A 20,485-nucleotide genomic window follows, 5' to 3' on the forward strand; every position below is an offset into this window, starting at 1 on the left:
CAAAATAGTATCAAAAGCTGTACTAAAGTCAAGATATACCACATCTACTGCTTCCCCTCGTCCACAAGGCTTGTTACCCTGTCAAAGAAAATTATTAGGCTGTTTTGACATGTTTTGTTCTTGACAAATCCATGTTGGCTATTATTTATCACCTTATCTTCTAGTTCAGGGGTGGGCAAACTAGCGGGATTGCCACCCCTATGGTGCCACGGGCCCCACACCGCTCCAGGAAACGGCCGGCACCACGTCCCTCTGGCCCCGGTGCTGCCCTTGCCTGCAGGTACCTCCCCCCCGCCTCTCCCATTGGCGAGGGAATTGGGAACAGCGGCCAATGGGAGCTTCAGGGGAGGTACTCGCAGGGGAGGGTAGCGCACAGAGCCCTCTGCCCCAGGGGCCGCAGGGACTGGTGCTGGCTGCTTCTGGGAGCAGCGCGGGGCCAGGGCAGGCAGGCAGGGAGCCTGCCCTGGCTCCGGTGTGTGCCGCTGCCACTCCAGAGGCGCTCCAGGTAAGTGGTACTGGGCCGGAGCCCGCACCCCTTACCGCTCCTGCACCTCAACCCCCTGTCCTGAGCCCCATGCCACACCCCAAACCCTGCCCTGAGCCCCCCCCCCACCCCACATCCTCCTGCACCCCAACCCCTTGCCCTGAGCCCCTTCCTGCACACTGCATCCCCTCCCACAGCGTGCACTCCCTCCCGCACCCCAAACCCCTGCCCCAGCCCTACATTCATGGCCTTGCATGAAATTTTCCCACCCAGATGTGGCCCTCGGGCCAAAAAGTTTGCCTGCCCCTGTTCTAGTTGTCTGCACATTGCTTGATTATTTGCTCCATTATCTTTCCAGGTATAGAAGTTAAGCTGAATGGTCTGTAATTCCTCGAGTTGTCCTTATTTCCCTTTTTATAGATTGGCACTATATTTGCCATCTTTCAGTCCTCTGGAATTTCTCCTGCCTTCCATGAGTTTTCGAAGATAATCGCTAAAGGCTCAAATATCTCCTCAGGAAGCTCCTTGAGTATTCTAGTATGCATTTCATCAGGCCCTCCCAACTTAAAGACATCTAACTTGTCTAAGTAATTTTTAACTGGTTCTTTCCCTATTTTAGCCTCAGATCCTACCTCATTTTCACTGGTGTTCACTATGTTAGATTCTGATCGCTACTAACCTTTTGGTGAAAATTGTAACAAAAAAGTCATTTAACACTTCTGACATGCTGTTACTGTCTTTCCCGCCTCATGGAGCAGTGAACAAAGCCTGTTATCTTGCTAGATTAAGTTTCAGACGTTTAAGTGCATATTTTTACTTTTATTTGCTTGTAACCATCATGATATTTATTTCTTTTACTTGGCATTACTTAGCGTATTTCTTACTGTTAATAAATCTGTTTTATTTTTACTATAAACCAACTCAGTGCTGTGCTTGAAGGGAAGGGTATACCTATCACAAGTAAGTTAATAAGATGTAATGTGTGTGGGTCTCTTTAATGGCTCCAGCAAAGTTTATTATTTCTCTGCGTGGTCCAGAAGAGGCCTGGACACTTCAGGACTGACTTTTGGGGGAATTTCAGGACAGGGGTGTCTTGGAGTCACCCTGCAAGTCGTAACCAAGGATGAAGGAAACCAGAGGGCTGCCATTGTGCTTATAGGAAGGTTGCTGGAGTCAAAGCTGCTGATCCAGGAATGAAGGGCTCCCAGGCACTCAGGGTGTGACATTCATGCTTATCTGCAGGCAGTCGGTGTCCAGGCTGTGAGCTACAGCAGCAGAGCATTTAAGGCACCCAGGGTTTCAGGGCAGACAGTGACATAACCACTCACTGATCTGGATTCCATCCCGGAACTCGACAACTGTATCCTGCTAAACTGAACAAACTACTCTGAGAAAAGTTCAAGGTCATGCACAATACCTAGGTTTAATTCCTGGGATCAGTGTTTTGCTCCCTGGGTCTGCTGAAACAGCAGTGGCAACATGCTCAGCCTTCAGAGATGGATGAAGGAACATCTCCTATTACACTGCAGAGACCATCTGGCCCAGCTAGACATGGTCAAATAAAGTCCAATGCAGCTCTCATTGGCCAACAAAGGTCACAGTGATACAGAATCTTGGTGACTGAGATGAGGAAAAAAACTATATTGAGGACTAAGGAGTAGGGAGTCTTCTCTTAAAGAATATGAAAGATGTTCAGTACATCCCCAGTCTTTGAATGAAGAAATACTGTATTAGATATGGCTGACTAACTGGGTTGGAATTTTGGCCCATGATAAGTGATTTTCAAACATATTATGATGTGCCAGTAAAACTAGTGGTAGATTTCAAGTCATTAAAAGTCAAAATATGACAGTTTCCTGATTCATTATCACAGTTTCATAATATTTGCGTATATAGCAGGGGAAATGGATTAATACTAATTATCAAGTTCAGTAATAACTAACTAAGCTATTTCAATTTACTTAATACTGTCAGAGAAAATAGACAAAATTCCCATGGTAAATGCTGAACTTTAAAGCAAAGGTTCCGCTTTGCTGGTTTTTGAATCACTGTATGTGCAGCTCCACAATGAAAAGACACTTTTTAACAGTAGCACCCTTGTACTCAATAAGCAGGCTCCTCACTTGTATTTGGAATCATAGCTCCTTATTTTAAATATTTCCTGCATTTACTCCTTACAGTAAAGAGCAAACAGTGCTGTGGGAGAATGAATTGGATCCTAATTTGGCTCATGCAATATCAACACAATCGTTAATATAGTTCCAACTGGAGACAATGGCATTACACAGGGGGCACAAAGTGCAGAACTTTAAGATAGTGGAGCTGCAGAGGTATAAGCGAGGAAAGAATTTAGCCTGCAGAATCTTTGTTTTTTTGGAGGAACCAGAAAGAACATAGCTTGATTTACAGACCCCAGGTTGAGCTTTCAAGTATGGTAAGTTAGAATAAAACATCTCTGTACTTATAAATGGAATACATTTTCTCTGGGATCTCTCAGAGATAATAAATATGGAGCCACATGATGCAATTTTTACAGAGACACTTTTCACAGTAGAGCTGCACTCTCAGTCTTTTCCTGCAAAGAAAATGGGAATTTTAACCTTTGTCTTAACTTCACTGTGAAAGATGGAAGTTATCCAGTCTGTGTCACACAATTATTCATAAGCAGAATATAATCATAGATGTTTTTTTTAAAAAAATCAAGAAATATTGTATAGCAGTTACCTAAACTAACTCCTACAGATGCACCTATTCCAGCTCCCACTACCATTGACTTCAATGAAGGAAAGACGGACTGATATCTTAGATTTATATAGCAACCTTTAACCCAAAAGACCACAAAGTGCTTTATATAAATTTTAAAAAACCATAGGCCAAATTAGCATGCAGATAAAGACAGAAAAAATATTGTGTGTGCAAACTGGATATGTAAGCACCTAACTCTATGCACTGCCTCTTATGTATGACATTCCTCTCTTCTGTCTTATGCACAATGTTGTAGCTAAATCAAAGTAGAGAATAATATAAGTAAATTTGTATACAGGGGCTGCATTTCACTGACGGATGAAGTGATTTCCATTTATCATATGTAATGAACAAAAAAAAAACATTCTATGGGCTTCTGAACATGTGCTTTTAAAACATTTGGTCACATCTATTAGCATGTGCAAACAGTGGTATTTGTACACAGTGTCAGAGCTTGTTCATGAAAATCAATATACCTGAAGATTTTGCATTTATAGTTTTACATGGATCTTGGAAGTTTGGATATTAATAATATTCATATTACATATTATAAAGTTAAGGTTACAAAATGTTTTCAGTTATAGCCCCTTTATTTCTTATGATCAGAATTTTCTCCCAAATTCACCTTTTTGGGGTAAATTTTTAAACTGTCCAAGAGTTGTCTCTGTACAATAGGGGAATTTTTTGGGAAAGTTTGAGGAAAATCCCTTCAGCTGATTCTGAGTTAGGTGAGAGTGAAATAATGGCATTTTTGCTATTTCAAAAACAAATTAAGCCAGCTAGAAACACTTTTTTTTCAACTGACCACTTCAAAAACAGCTGAAGTTTGAAACTTAGCAAGGTTTGAGCAGTCCACCCCAAACATCACCTAGTTATGACTTAACTAGTTGATTCAACCTAGTTGTGACTAGTTGAAAAATGCATGCTGAATATGTGCACTACAAAATGTCTTTAAGTTTGCAGGCATCACTTTCAGACACGAACACGGAACATGCATAAAACATGTTTAGTAGACCCAGATACTGCCCCCTCCTCCTGCACCCTCTTTACATTAACTTGGAATAATCTGGCTCTCTTGTCAGTGAAGTGCAGGGGTTTGGGAGTTGAGAAATTTACTGCCTTACCAAGGTGCCTCTTATCTGGCTTATGTTTATAAAATATATATTAAAGTATTGTTTTAGTCCATTCCTGTAGAATGCTATCCTGGTTGTTAAGGGCAGAGAATCTACCTGTAGAGGTGTCTCCCTCACTTCTTGGCCTCTCTGTTGAGACCACTAACAAAAGATGTCAGTTGAAGTAGTGATGGTTTTTGTGATGTTAACGTGTCCATTGAGAACTAGGCAGAGACCATGACCTTTAAATTTTGAACTTTACTGTATAGTATAGTGTGGTCCTAATCCTTGACTGTAGAATATTTAGTGAGGAATCGCTAAAATATTTATGCAGCAGATGGCAAAAATGTTAATGCTCCAGTAAAAGGAAAAGCCATGTAAGTGTTGACCTTTTCCATCCAGGTCATAAATGACACCTATTTGGTTTTGTCGGACCGTGTGGAATTTATAGAGCACATATAGGTATCAAATGTGAAAGCTGAACTACCATAAAATGTCCTTCAAAGGCAGTCATTTCCAAAACCCCTTGTAAAAAACCAGTAGGTGTCTTTTTAATGACATTATATGCACACAGTCTGTATATAGATTTTAAAGGCCTCCATTAGCCCTCTTTGTAAATCCCAATCACTTATTAAACAGCAGAACTTAAACAACTACTCCTAGCAAAATATATTTTACAGAAATCAGGCTAGGCATATAATTGTTACCATTACAGAGTTACAGTGACTTCTTGCCAGGGCTTTAGAATATTCTGAAGAGCTCCTCACTTCTTTTTTTTCGTGTGCTCCTCTCTGCTTGACTCCCAAATCAACAGTATTGACAGCATATTGTCAATCAGGGGAATGTGATTTAGTAGTACCCTAAAGCAGTCATGAAATAAGAGAAGGAATAGAAAACTTGCTCAAGTCCACACCACTGGAGTGAGATCAGTGTTTTCCATAATACTCTTGCTGTCACGTAGCACCCTAACTGTCACAATTAATAATGTAGAAGGAGCTGATTAACTTTAGTAAAGTGCTCTCTGCTAGGTAAACACATAAAGATCTATAGGGCAGAAAAAGGAAAGAAACAACAAAACATCATTTCTATTTTTTATGCGGACATGTTCTTGCTTTCTATTCTGCTCTTGTAACAATTACTATACTAGCCACTCTCACAAAGTCAATAAATCGATGTGGGACCTGATGCAGCAGTCAGGCAGACTAATTCAATGCACCATTAGCTGCAATGGAGGTTGGGGGTGGGTGGGCAGGAAATCAGCTAAGACAAATAAAAGCAGTAAGAGAGACATAACTGGAGTCTCACCTTATGATTTTGTGTGTGTGTGTGTGTGTGTGGTCTGTTTGACAAAATATGAAACTTTGCAAGTGGAAAGAGTTTGAGCAGCACACACTGTATTACCGAAGTCTCTGTAGTATTTCAGTCAGTCACAGGAATCTGCAATTCAATGAGGATCACCACCCCATTAAAGTTAACCCTGTCAGCTGTGTATCTGATGAAACAAACATTCACAAAGTGTGTTCTGAGGCATGGAACTTCTTTTGCACCAATTACTTTAAATCCTTTTGGATCATCTATCTGATTTGATGGCAACCCTCCCCACCCATCCTCCTCCCCAAAAAACAAACGAACAAAACACCACCCCTCTTCCTCCCCCCCTCAAACCTTTATTAGTTTTAAAAGTTGTTCTAGAAACCTGGGAGGCCTTTTCTATGCATTCTATGCCTAGTTCATATAGCACGCAACTATGAACACAGGAATTGTCATGCCTCATCAGACTAATGCTCTGTCTGATCCAGTATTATGTCTCTGACATTGGCTGGTATCTTATGCTTGTTCAGAGGAAGATGCAAGAATTCCTATAAAGGAGAATCATGTAATGACCCTTCCATATGGGGAAGTTTCTATCCAATTCCAGGCAATTTAAATCCATTTTAAATGGTTGGCTATTAAATCCGTTTTACAGAGAGAAATATGAGATATTTGTAAAGGACGCTTCCTGCTGCACATAAGACAGAAAACTGTGCTGGCTGTTTGCAGAGGTTCTTAGAAAGGAGAACGCAGGCCATTGTCACTGTGAAGGCTCTTCAATGAAAATGCACAAAACTGTTGCCTTTTAGAGTAATTGTTTAACTAAACAAAGTTTGCACAGCTTGTAGAGAATTATTCAGTAAGAAATTACAACTCCCGGTCTCATTCATCATATGTCTACATTTCCCAGCTCTTCCCCACCCACACACTTACTCCTCTTCCTTCTTCCCTGCTGTGGTGCATAAGTCACACCCATAAAAGCCAAAAGAAAGGGGTGCTTTCCAAACAAGCTTCCTGGTTGTTATAAATGGAGAGAAGGGGCAAGGCAGGGGAGGAGTATCGAGTTGAATGGCTTGGTTTGGGAAATCTGTCTACGTCTGTAGTAAATAATCATTTCATGGACACTGGAAGTGGATGCAGAGTACTGGACTCCGAAAGGGGCCAGCCTGGCATTCAAGGAGGAGGAAGAGGAGAAGGAAGAAAAGCACAGTAAAATATACTCCTGCTTGGGAGTTACCCAATCATTTCTGGACTGGTTTGGCTCATACCCATGCTGAGGATAGGGCCACATGATGGCACTGACAAGTCTTTCAGAAATCTCTATCCTTTTGGTGTAACAAGTGCTTCCGTCTCCGGAGGTATACCCTTCTGATCCTGCAGAGTGAAATGCCAATCCGTGCCTCTACGCAATTACACGGGTTCTGTGTGCTGAACTGACCAGGGAGGGTGCTGAAGGTGATGAAATTCACTCCCTATTCTGAGGCCCCTTTTGTATCCCCCACTCCACAAAGTGTTCTGGACTAGCACAGCTGCTGTGAAGGCCTGCACCACACTACACTGGGGGCTTGCAGCCACACAGCATTTGTGTAATCGCAGACAGCAGCCACACTGAGACCTCTACTGCAGCATGCATGCACACCACCCTTCTAGCCTTTGCCGGAGGAAGATCAGCTTGCCATGGAGGGATTTTTACTGGCCCCAATGAAAAGGACCCCTCCAGCCCAAGCAGTAATGGAGCACCTATAACGAAGGAGAACTCATGATTATGAAACTGCCTCTTCACATGATCAGCAGTTCCCTGTCATAGCTTGTTCTCTCTTTCCCTGGCTGGGCCTCATGGGAGCTCCAACAGAGCTACACCAGGAGTCCAGTGCTTGGGGCCCCATCAGGGCATTGGGGCCCAACTTGCTTAAAAGAGATCTATGGTGTATGTCTCTACACCCAGAGCTTCAGGAATGGTAGGTGAACCTCACTCCCTGTCGCTGGTGTGGGGGAAGCTCCCAGATCATTGGTTTGGAAGACGAATGGGCTCTGGAGAGGAGATTTCAAACAAGGGAATGTGCTTGCGAGACCTGGATGCTTTAAAATTCTATTGTGTAGCCAACCCTTTCACTCAAATTCTCACTCAGTGCAACTTCCGCGTTCCCCGCAATGGGCAGCATTTGGGAAATGGCACTGTGGGGCAGTGCAGCCCCTACTGAAAGGAGGTGTCCTCCCCCCACACCCCCCGTGGAATCAGGAGGCAGCCTCTATAATCAAGGAACTTCATAGCCAACACTTGTGGGCCAGCAGCTATAGAAGTTGCTTTGTGGCGTACACAGCTCTCAGCGGGCTGACTGGTGTAAAGACAGTTTCATACAATTAGGCTTCTCTCATCTCTCTCTGTGCGCCAACACAAGACCCACTTTCAGGCTGAAGGACAAGACTAACTTGGATATGAGTAGAGTCACCAGATATATATGAGCGATGGGCAAACAAATCTACGAATGCTACAATGCTGTACAAACAGGGTAGGCTTGAATTCGTGATGGTTCCGCTCAGGACCTAGGAAACTAAAAGAAGTGACATTTTTCCTAGTGCCTTTCATATCCTCTGAGTGCCTCTTGTTATGTAAAATTCACAAGCTGCTGCTACACTTTTTATGAACACAAACTGCTCTGTTCAGAAAAACCCGGTGCAGCTGGTAGCACTTTGCACTAATACGATGGAATCCTGAGCTCGGGAACCACCTTAAGCTCCCTGCTGGGAGGGCCAGCAGAAGCCACGCACATTACTGAGGTAATGCACAGCCTCAGGGAATAGGGGAGAGAAGAGGAAAAGGTGTGAGGAGGGAAAGCTTGTACCTCTCATTAGAGCCCAAGAGGGTTGCTAGTAAGCTTCATCAACATCAGCCATAGATAAGACTAGTCGTTGTACTCTCCCGTTCTGTAATGTCAAAAGAGTGAGACTGAAGTAGGAATCATGTAAGTAGCAAAATGGCTACTCCTCATAACATAAGTTACATGTTTTACTTGACAGAAACATTTTTGCAATGATTTCTTTTTCCATATCCTGCCAATGGAAATTGGATACAATACAGCCAGGTGGCATCAGCAGCAAGAATAACAGCTCTCTAGGAACTGCACTAGCTTTCTATACCTCCGGGTCCATTTCAAGGTGTTGACTTTGTTCTATAAAGTTCCATACAGTTAGGTCCTAGTTACCTGAAAGACTGCCTTTCTGCTCCCAATGAGCTGCCAGGCAGCTGAAGTCAGTTGGGTCACCTGTGCAACATTCCCTAGAAATAGATGACTGAATGTTATCACTGGAGAGCCATCTAGTCTACAATTTGCTTCTCTCGCTTGTCTGACAGAGCCCAACCTACAGGACACAGTGAAAGGCACATCTCTTTTCTCAGGCCTTTGCTTGAAGATGCTGCCAGTGAAAAATTACAGGGAAGTTTTTTCCTTTGGGGGGAGGAGGAGAGGGAAAAAGTCTTAGCTTTCTTCTTGTTAAGAGACAAAGGAATCATGCACTACGTTGTTAGAGCTGTAAGTGCACTTGAGTTAGAAGACAGGCAATGTTTTATAAAGATAAAATAAAGTTTTCTTAAAACAAATAATACAAAGGTATTCACTAGCATAGAAGAAACGGAGGATAATAGAAGACCTAAAAAAGCTATTTGCCCTAGTAATATAGCACAATACATACAACCCCTTCCCTGGGGGAGACCCCACCCTTAATTATCTTTAGGGAAGTGTAGCCCTCTTATAGAATTTTCTTCCCAGCATGCCTTTATAGCCCTTTAAATCTGGCAAAACCAAGCACATCTAGCCCTAAAGTTACCATTTTGTAAGTGACTGTTTTCTCTCTCTTTTTAGTAAGTACTTTTGCTCTGTTTTTTCTATCTTATTGCTGAGAAAAGGGTGCAACTTTCTTCTTTAGATAGATTTTATTTCCCTATGCTTTGGGTAAAAATGTGTGGTTTTTGCTATCATGACTATTATGCATATTCAAAAGGCCAGATTTTGCTCTCAGTTACCCCAGTTCAAATCCTGAGCAACTTCACCGTAGCTAATGGAGTTACTCTAGACTCATATCAGCAGAAGTGAGAGCAGAACCTTGGTTAATGTTTGTAGTCTGATTCTACTTTGGGAATTAGATTGTGCTCTCAGAGGAACAGATTTACCTTGATTCTATCCTCGAAGTGGTCTCCTCTTGAGTCAGTATCTGCTCCTATATTAACAAAGATCTGGAAGCTAACTTTAATCAAATGTAAAATGGAGTATGGAGATATCAGGCAGTAATTTTAAATTTAACTGGCGTCTTTCTTTGAAGTATTTTCTTAAGAGGAAATTTGGTGGCATTCTCTTCCCATAAACCAGCAAAGAAGCAGGGCATTTGAAATTCTGTCTTCTCAAAAGCTCCTTGACTAACTCCGGCCAGTTACCTGTTGTGTGAAGAACATTACTGTGTTTGCTGTACCAGGGCTTTTTACCAGTGTTCAACCGGCAAGGTTCATGCACTCCTACGCTCAGCTAGAGGTTAAATGGACTAGAAGTGGTGTGGATCAGGAAGTGATTCTGCCAGCTGAAATGCAACTTCTAATAAGCTGTCTGTTGTGGTGGCTGAAAAAACTTTGCATGGTAATCAAAGTTTAGCAGGCAAGGAGCTGCAGGAAACTGAATTTATATGGCTCCCAACCCATCAGAATGGAAAACAACATATATTTTTTTCAGCCAGCCTTACAGATTGACAAGCACTAGTTACAAAATAATGTGCCTGAGTCTACATATTGGTCCCAAAAAACAAGCTGCTCGATTGGGTTTGGTGTCACTAGATAGACTGATTATGCTGACCGCATGCTCTTTGCTTCATTATTTTCTGCAGCAAGAGAGAGAGACAGTATTTGTTTTATAGGAGTGTAGTAGCTTCCAGAAGGTTAGCCCCTGATTAATGTGATGGTATTTTCCATTTCCTCTGCCACTTTTCTTTTTACAAGACTATGCCAACACAAGAAATGTATCTGTTACTTAGTCATGCGGTAGCCGGACCAGCTTGCTTTTGAAATAGTAGACGATATATCCCAGGCATACTGTATTTCTGATTTGCATATGGCAAAGGCAGCGAGGCTGAAGATCTTGTATTGCTTACAAGTCAGGCAGCTAAAGTAAATAATTTATCAAGCGAAGGTTACAACACCTGTGCCTTTTTGTCATCAAATAAGGCCCAGGCCAATTAAAGTGATCCTTCTAATAGCCCAGATAGTAATTCAGTTTTAAATAGCCCTGCAAATGGGACCATACTGTGGTGAGCTGCTGGTGCAGAACAGGAATAGGTGGAGGGAGTGTTTCAAGATTTGCAAAATTGTTTGAACTGCTATAAACACCTCTCTTTTTGAAACTTCTAGTCTTCTCTGGGCTTCCACAAGAACACTTACTAAACCAGTTATTTGTCTGGTTCTTCTACCCCAGATCTGTCCTGGTGCAGTAGGTAATTCTACAACAACCTATGATGATGAAATATTCACTTTTCTATTTAAAATGTCTTCCTTAATGACTCACATTTAAGGACATTTGGAATTAGAACAGAGTGTTGACAGAAATGTCCGTTGCTGATTTTCGTAATGGCCACTAAAAAAGGCCTGTTCCTACTTTCTATTGTTTAAGAACAGGAAAAATAGTTCCCGTGCTAGGCCAACAACATTGTTGTTAGTTTGTCCACCATTTAATTTCCCTGCTGTATGAGCCCCTTGCACATCCAGGGATGTGAAATGTACGTTCTGCTAAACAGCACCTGCACATCTCTGTGGACATGTTCAATTCGTAGCAACTTTGAGATTGATGACTATGGGTATGTGGTCTATGACACAGTTAAACAGCTGCAACATGGAAAGAAAATATGGTGCTTTTGAAAAGTTGTCTCTAAAATTTGGTCATTTCTCAAAGTTTCTGTCTGGATCAGAACTTCCATGAAAGTTAGGAGTGTTCAAATCCAGGCTTTTGGTTTGGGCCTAGCTCTAGAATGGAGATGAACCATTAGAGTTAAATTAGGAGAAAATGGAGTTTCTAGAGTTATGCTGCAGCAAAAGTAACATTGAAGTTACTAGCTTGACACTCAGAAGTACTGAGTGTTTACCTCTCCCCCTGAACTCTCGCAGTTGTGAGTGTTGGCATCTCTCAACATCAGGCCATACAATTCTTAACCTGACTACTGAATGCACTGTAAAATTCCTGATGGGAAATAGCAACACCAACCACTTTCAATATATTAGTGTTTCATTTGTTTTTATTTTTATATTTTGAAAATATCCTAAGTGACGGATCTAATATCCTGCAAAAATTACATTATAACAGGGGATTTGTTTTGACAAGAAGAGCGTTAACTAAGTCCCTAACCATTAACTTCTCTGTATTTTCACCCCACTTCTCTGATTTAAAACATGGTTTACTTCAGAACTGCTATATTAATAATTTCAATTCACAGTGGGTTTTTATGGCAAATTATAAATCCAGTATCACAGTGGGTCATAATGGTTATGCTGATGTACCCTGAAGTACAGTAGCACAAAGGACGCAGCTGTAGTAAGAGAGACTGGCAGTCCCCTTATCTATAGCAGCATGTTTTGCCTTAATTTGGAGTTATGCTGGGGTATTGTCATTTGCTATCCAGTATTATACATAAGCACATACAATAGGGCCAGAACACTTTCCAATGGCTTCAATCATAACTTGCAGGGTTCAAAATTCACAGTCAACAAATGCAAAAAGCCTAGTTTTAAAATGCAAACAAGTTTGATATCTTACAGATTCAGATTTTGTTATATTCCACTATGTAACAATCTGCCAATCAGTCTTTTAGAAAAGCTATTGGAGCGTTCTCCAAAGAGTTTCAAGTTTCTTGGACCCTGAAGAAAAAAGCCAAATGCTTGAAAACTTTAACAGCTCACCTTAAAATTTTTCTATTTCCTTATTTCAATGTATTTCTGTTTGTTCTGATCCTTTCCAAAACCACAGGAGAAATGCTATGACTTAAATGGAGAGGCGTATGAAAACTTACCTTCTATATCGATTAAACAGGAGGCACTAAAAGGGAGGCCCAACACTTGAAAACTGGGACACAGGCTTCCCTTTACTAATGAACTAAAGAAATCAGAACTTGAAGAGTTAACACATACACCCCCTCCTCCCTCAGCTGCTAGTGTACTTTCTGTGACCCTGTTTAATGCAGGAAAGGTTTGAGATTCAAAATGTAGTTGAACCTGTGCTGTCGACACAGCTATAAACTAAAGCCCCTAACAAACGATACAAAAGGAACAGATAGCAAGAAAACATATTGTGCTCACAGGCATCTGGTCACAGCCCTATAAATGGACAATTTTCAGTAATAAGTTACACAGTCATATAACGCTGATAGCGCAGGCTTTGATCTCATCACAATGTGGATTCTGTCTTCATGCATGTTCTGAAAATGTAGCATGTAACATCCATGCATCTATATCCTTATTGTTCACATCTAAGACCTGTTTCAAATTGTACAGAAGGGGATAAAAAGTAAAACTTCACCCTAGCTAAATTATTACTTTTTAAAATCATCACAGCCAGTTCAAAACATATTAAAAATACTTCTTGATGTTGACCTTTAAAAGCATTGTAATGTAATCAGGCAATCATTTCAAACTACAAGCTGTAGTTGTCCTAGAACTTTAGTTCCTCTCGTTTTTATATTGCTTCATGAGAATGTGATATTAAACATTGCTTTAATTTTTTTCAACATCTGGCTAAAATTAACCACTAAAAAAACGGCCAACAACTATTTTCTTAATCAATACTAAGGATTTGATACAGCTTGGAAAAAGCGCATTTAAACCCTATCCTTCTAAAGAAATATTTGCTTGAGCTTCTGACTCAACTATAGCAAATCTCTGAATAGTCACCCCAACAACACTGCAGTGAAATACGGTGTTGGCTGCAAACAAGATGCTAGAGCTTTAAACTGTTGGTTCTTTGGTTTAACTTGCATTTTGACATCTGAAGCCAAATTTTCAAAGGCCCTCCCTTAACTAGGTCTTCATAGTAGTTATGAGCACATCAGTTTCCACATCTCTTGGGCCCCCCACCAAAAAAAAATCACCTGCATGCCCAAAAACCTGCATGCAAATGGCAAATTAGGAATTGGATCCTGTTCCTATTGAAATGACTTCAGTGGTGCAGGATTGGGCTGAAGGCCATAATTACCTGATTGGCTCATCTGGGCTTTTGCATGTGCAAATAGATGCACTTGCAAATATGTCAGATGCAATGAAGAAATTTGAAAATTTGGTCCTAGAGGAAAAATTGCACACTAGAAGCCAATGCCTTGGAAAGCAAGAGAGTTTGGAGGAATTATGGAAGAATTATTACCATATAAGCCAATAAAACACAACAGACAAACACAAATTGTGAGTGACATTTCATCGTTGTTACTGAGACCATGTGGGTGAATTGACAGTGGTGCGGAAATGCGGCTCACTTTGTAAGGAGACATTAAAATACACAGAAGAATAACAAGGTGCACTGCATACAGAGAAGTTGAAAGCTGCCCACCTGTGTCTGTTGAGGGATATTTACAAAGCTTGGATCCCGAGGTCCAACACTGACGAATCGGTTTGCGGGGGAGGTGCTGGGTGTCGAGTAGGCTGTGAAGGGAAGGGACACGTGCGTTGAGGAAGCAGCACTAGATCACACACAAACAACACCAAAACACAGTATCTCAGAGCCACCTAAGCAGATGTTTAACACAGAAATGTGCAAACGTTTTAGAGCAAGAGTTTGATTTTAGACACTGAGAAGGTTTGCTTTAATGGTGAATATATAGGCATGTACATAACTGGACTAAAGGAAAGTCATTCCTTTCAACATACTTAAATAAAATGATGTAATGCATCCAGAAGAAGATGTGCTCAGTTCATCTGAACCACTTTTGTCTTTGAGAGGGGCAGGTCTCTCGGTATAAGGCTGTACAACATATATCATAGATCCTGATCCTGCAAATGTGTTCCCAGGTATCTTCAGTCATATGAGGAATTCACATTGATCTCAATAAAGCTATTAATTTAAGTGAAGTTACTCATGGGTATGTTACCAGGATCAGGCCCTTATTTCATACCAGTAGAGCACAGTATACAGTTAAAGCCCTGATTTTCCCATTGCTGGAGTCTACATGCTCTAAAGTACTCATGTGATCTGTCTGACAAACTAAGATTCCCTTGGTAAAAAAATTATGGGTTGCAGTTTGGTTGGTAAGTGCAATCAGTCTCAAGGCTGAAGCTCTCTTTAAAAATTGGAATGGCTCCCGCAAAATGTAAAGCTATTAAGAGCAACACAAGCCAAGAACCCAGATTACTTCCAAACCTGAAGTACTTTAATGATTTTATTGCTGCTCTACATCTCTCCATTGCAACTGTCCAGAACTCAGGTCAATTCCAAAAACGTTCAGTTCTAAGTGTTCTGCTGCTTTGACAGCTGCACACACCATCTTCTTTTCTCAGTTTCCTGTGTATGCAGATCTAAATATGTACCTGAATAGTTATATATGTTTAAGGGCCAAGGCATGCACTGTGCTGAATAAAATCCATAACATGTGAAACAATCTAATTGGCAATCTAACTCCCCGATGAAGTGGTAAAAATGGCTGTAAATAGAAGGAAATACTGTGCCAAATTCCAGTGAAGCTAAGTATTGAAGTGACACCTCATATTGAGGAAAAATAAGGATAATTAAATATAAATAAAGATACTGAGTTATCAGTAAAGGTGAAACGCTACTGCCCTTTTTATAAAAGCAAAGTGTTTGGTGAAAGATAGACCTTTGGTTTGGAGACTACCATATACAGCATCCTACTTGTAAAGTCATGTCTTGCTACAAGGATCAGATGTCAATAGAATGATCTTTGAGGATATGTTATCAAAGTGATGCCATGACTAACGCATGCTTGAGGATGTCTTAAATATGGATTAGGTCCCAATCCTGTGAGAAATTGAACACTTTCAGTTCCCACTCCAACGGAATTTTAAAGTGCTAAGCACTTTTCAGAATGGTTGCTATGTTGAGTTTCTCCTCAGCCCAAAACTACTGTAAAAGCGTTGATAATATTCACACAAAACATGGCTGCCTTTCCATAATTTGCAGCAAAGATCTAACAGGAACTTAGTGCACTGTAGTGAGTTTCCGTATTTTTAAGATTATTTTTACAAGGTACTCACTCCTGGCATGTTACCAAGTATTTCTGAGTAATTACAACTAAACTACAAATGCAGGAATAAATGAACAAAATAGAATTTGTGATGCATACGCCTTACTTTTTCATGTGTGTTCACTTGGTAATTCAAAAAAAGCCAGTAATTCACAACGTGTGCCTGTCAGTAGTGTCAGCTATTGAGGCTCTTCTGAATGAGGCAATTTCTTTAGAAATCTATAAATTATCTTTGCTTTAACTTGCACTGCCTCTCTCCTTGTGATTTAACTGCAAGGGGATCTAACCCAGTAGTTCTCAACCAGAGGTATGTGTACCCCTGGGGGTACACAGAGGTCTTCCACGGGGTACATCAACACATCTACTTCTTTGCCTAGTTTTACAACAGGCTACACAAAAAGTACTAGCAAAGTCAGTACAAACTAAAATTTCATACAGACAATGGCAAATTAAGTAACACTCTGAGCACATGTCCAGTACAGGTACCTGATATGGACAGGATATGGTTTTTGGATATAGTGGACTGGAAAAGGATTTGAGGGAAAGCATCCCTTAAGGGAGCTGAGTAAGCGGGTTTTGGGACTCCTACAACTTGTACAGCAGGGAGATGACCTCCCTCATTTTCGTAGCCCCCTTTAAGGGAGCTGAGGAAGCAGGGTTTAGGGCTCCTACATCTGGAACAGTGAAGAACTGACACGCCCTGCCCCCGCTTCCTGCACTGTACAATTTATTGCAAGGTGCTCCCAGACATTTTAAGTGAATAAAGTTGCAGACTAATTAAACTACATCTATGGCCTCCTGTCTTTCTTCCAGCATGGATGGACAATGAGCAAATGGACCATTTAATTCTTTGGAGCAGGTGCCTCCAGGGAAACAAAGTTCATGAGTGAAGGGAAGAAACCCAGATTTACCTTCCATTTTTCAGCTATTGCATATCACTACATTGTTTTACTGTGGCAGAGCTCCACTGCAGAAAGACTTGTGTCTGCATTGTAATTCTCATGGTTTCAGGCATTGATGAACATAAGGTAAAGATTTAAGAGTGAGATGGGCATATAGCACAAGAAAAAACATTTCTTCGGCACTTCAGTAAACTACAGTGATGACTAGAGTGAACCCTGGCTTCAGGATTGCATGGCAGGCCATAGTACTATGTAGCATTATTTCCATTCCAAATAAGGCACAGGGATGCAATGACCATCACAAGATTTTGTGATAACTATAAAGTAAACTTCTGTAATGTTACAAATGCACTTGCTAAAAATTTAGATCAATGGGTAGCTATGAAGCTTTTGGAACTATTGTGCACTTTATATAAATGGCCAGTAAAGCTCCAAATTCTCACATTACTTGACTTACAAAAGTGTTCTAAAAGTTACTATATGTTGTTTAGGTACTGACAACCTCATATATATGTTTATTACATTTCAGAGTATAGTATGTATGCTAGCAGTGTTAGTCTTATCGTGCTTTCCATATAATTCCCTATTTTAATTATTTTTTGTCAGTTCAAACACCTTTCATGCCAAGGGATTCTAAGGCACTTCATAAACTATACACTGTATGCAGGAGTCACTTCAGCTGACCACCTCTGGGGTGGAATGTTTCTTCCTTTGGTGTAGAACCTGCAACTGCTTTTAACTCACTTCCTGAAAATGCTTAGATTTCAAGTTGGTGTCTCCTTAAGAGCAAACAGCAACTGTAAAAAAGTTTATAGCCGAAGAATACTGAAACTACAGGGAGCATCTAGGCGGTGAGAAAGTAATTCCTTAAGACGGAATTTCACCAGGACCCTGGAGCTAAGCTAACATCCATACTCTGGTGTGAAGTGCCATAGGACTTTTGAGGACCACAAGTGGTCAAGCTCCATTTTGTGTCTCATATAAAAAGCTGAATATTCAACAGCAGCAATCCCTATTACCATGCTGGAACACTAGTTTGGTAAAGGGAAAGATATCGGGTACAAAAGTGCCAGCTTACTGCATCCCTGAACCACTTCCTGCAATATTCTGGCTTTTCCTTAGAAATTTCCCATCCAAGTACAGTGTACAGTTCTTCCTGCTTGATACAGGAGGTTGGGTTGAGATATTCCTGGAGGTCCCATAATTTGGCACTTTTACTCTCCTCTTTTTAGGATAGGAACTAGGAAATCCCACTGGTTAGTTAAAGCTATATCAAATTATGTGTTTTAAATAGCTTCCTTTACAGTGGGATTTTCATACTTTATTTTACAGAAGGGGCAACCTGAGGCACAGAAAGGTAACAAGACTAGAATCTTTGTCTTCTGATGGTCAGTCCTGTGTTTTAACCATAAGATCATCCTTTCCTCCCTTCTCGGCAATTTGGGCCACATCCTGAGCTAATGTATATCTACAAACTTCCTCTGGAAGTTTACACCAGCTGAAACGCTGGCTCTTCGTGTTTGAACAAGAACATTTTCCTGCCTTGCCTGGCCTTGCTTCATCTGGAATCTGCTGTGGGGAATTTGTGACACCATAGTCTGTAGCCATGGAAATGAGCACGATACCAAAAATTTGCTATGATGCTTCACTTTAGGAACAAGCAAGAGCGAAAGCGCTGGCAGGGAAAGAACATTTGCTCACACAAGCCTCCAATATTTAGCCAAAATGGCAAGAAATAGCATGAAAGACAAGAGAAAACAACCAACAATGATATGAGTGTGATGTATTATAAGGCAGCACTTCCCAACTTTGCAGAAACCTTTTACCTATACTTTGCTGAAAGAAGTGTTGTCACATGAAAGAGTGTGCAGTCTACCTTTTGGTTGTGAATTAACAAGGATGACTGCCTGCTGACAAAGCAGAATTCCAGTCAGTGGTAGTCTGATACACGGTCAAGTGTCTCCTTGACAGACCAGGAAGAAAAATAGGCACATATGTCTGATCTGAATAGCTACACCATCTTATAAGCTATTTAGTGCTACATTGCACCCTTCTGGTGAGACAGATATGACGCCATATAGAAGAACATGCACACATACAATGCTTTGCATTGCAGGAGCGCCCTCCATCGGAGGATCTTAATGCACACTGCAACACCTACACATTCAGCAATGTTGGTCAGCGGTCACCACTGGGAGGGTACAGCACAGAGAGCTGAATAGGCTTGCTCAAGCGGCACACAGCAAATGTGTGGCAGAGTAAGAACTAGAACCCAAACCTCCTGATTGTCAGTCCCGTGCTTTAGCCACATAATTACTCTTCTCTTCCTGCTACCATTGCTGATTAATGTGAAAGCTTTTTTGTACAAAGGCACAAAAGCAATAAGTCTCTTGTGCTACAAATGGAACCGAAAAGGTTCTTCTCCCTGGGCACAGTTATGGCGCGTTAGGAAATAACTTTCATTTAAAAAGTCGTGTTTTTTAAAAATAATGGGGTAACAAGAGGGAAAAAATCTTAGACACTGCATGGGAATGAGGGTTTCTGCTGAGTCACCCTGGGCTCAGGTGCTAATCCCCTGGGGAATTATTGCTCAGTCAGTTGGTTCTACTAACCTAATAAACTCCAGTTCGTACCTAATGGAGGTGGTGTTTCTTTGGGCCACAGCAGGTCAATTCCAGGAACAGTAAGGCTTTGGAAAACAGCTTAGGGTGATGTTTGTGTTGTGTTGGTTTTGAGTTACCAATAAAACCAAATCCCCAGAAGGGGGAGAGATTGGATGCTAACTCAGGGTCTGTGTGTTATGTTAAGGATAAACTATTCTGCAGAAAAACCTGTGCTTGGAGGAAAAACTTACCTCCAGAAATCCTATGAGCGCCCATCTCCCTTGCATCTCCTCACCGATGGAGATACTACTCTTGCAAATGTGGTAAGACTTACAGTTGGAAATTCTGAGCCCGAGTCTGTGCATCCCATACCACAGCGCAGAGGTAAATACCCCAGTGTACCTCCATAGGGTTTTCCTTCCTTAAGCAGTGTGATATGGTCATGCTTTCCACAGAAAGTTAATCCCACTGTTGGAGAGTTTTACTGCTGCTCTGAGAATTGTTAACCACCATAATATTGTATTGTGGTCTTAAGTTCTACTTCCCAGGAGATCATGACATATTGAGCAGCTTCTTCTGGCCTCTTCACCCCCCTGGAGGGCTATATTCCAATGTCTATTAGAGCCTCAAAATGCACACTTCTGCAGAGGACTTTTTACCAGATCAAAGGAGGGAAACAGCATGAAACAAATTCCAATCCCCTTCACATATTTCCTTGGGGCCTTTATTCCTCTCCACACAGCAAAAGAGAGTCTGGCCAAATGCTAATATCACTCCTGTATAAGAACTTCCTCTTCCGTTCAGTAAATGACTTCCCTCATTATAATGCCATGGAGGGCAGACAGCCATATAAAAGGGATGCTTCCAGCACTGGTGCCTTGGAACTGTGTAACCATGGAAAACATCTTTTCATGTAGTTCTGGTTACTCTGTACTGGCTATTTGTACTCTAATAAACAACCCCTCCTCCACAATAGCAAAACACTTCTCAGCAAGGACTTCTTTCTATGGTATGTTACGTATTCTGAACTCAAGATACTGCCTAAGGATACAGATACCAGTGCACTTTGACAGTTTTTACACTTAGTTAAGGACCCCAATAAGCAACAAAGTCCAC

The 20,485-nt window shown here is 41.2% G+C and overlaps 1 protein-coding gene across 4 annotated transcripts in view; it reads right to left on the bottom strand.

Moving 5' to 3' along the window:
- Positions 1-20,485, bottom strand: part of NFIA (nuclear factor I A) — a 464,567-nt gene that overhangs the window by 20,794 nt on the left and 423,288 nt on the right. For 3 of the 4 annotated variants that reach the window (XM_084637843.1, XM_084637846.1, XM_084637845.1), the window contains exons 10-11: positions 14,217-14,308; positions 8,496-8,577 (exon numbers count right to left, since the gene is read on the bottom strand). In XM_084637843.1, coding sequence (XP_084493969.1) covers positions 8,521-8,577; positions 14,217-14,308 — 149 coding nt within the window. In that variant the 3' untranslated portion in view covers positions 8,496-8,520. The remainder of the gene's footprint in view (positions 1-8,495; positions 8,578-14,216; positions 14,309-20,485) is intronic. The other variant, XM_084637844.1, reaches the window with a different exon arrangement.

The sequence above is a fragment of the Lepidochelys olivacea genome (assembly GCF_965140295.1).
Source record: "Lepidochelys olivacea isolate rLepOli2 genome assembly, chromosome: 8".
In the NCBI taxonomy this organism is placed as follows: domain Eukaryota; kingdom Metazoa; phylum Chordata; order Testudines; family Cheloniidae; genus Lepidochelys; species Lepidochelys olivacea.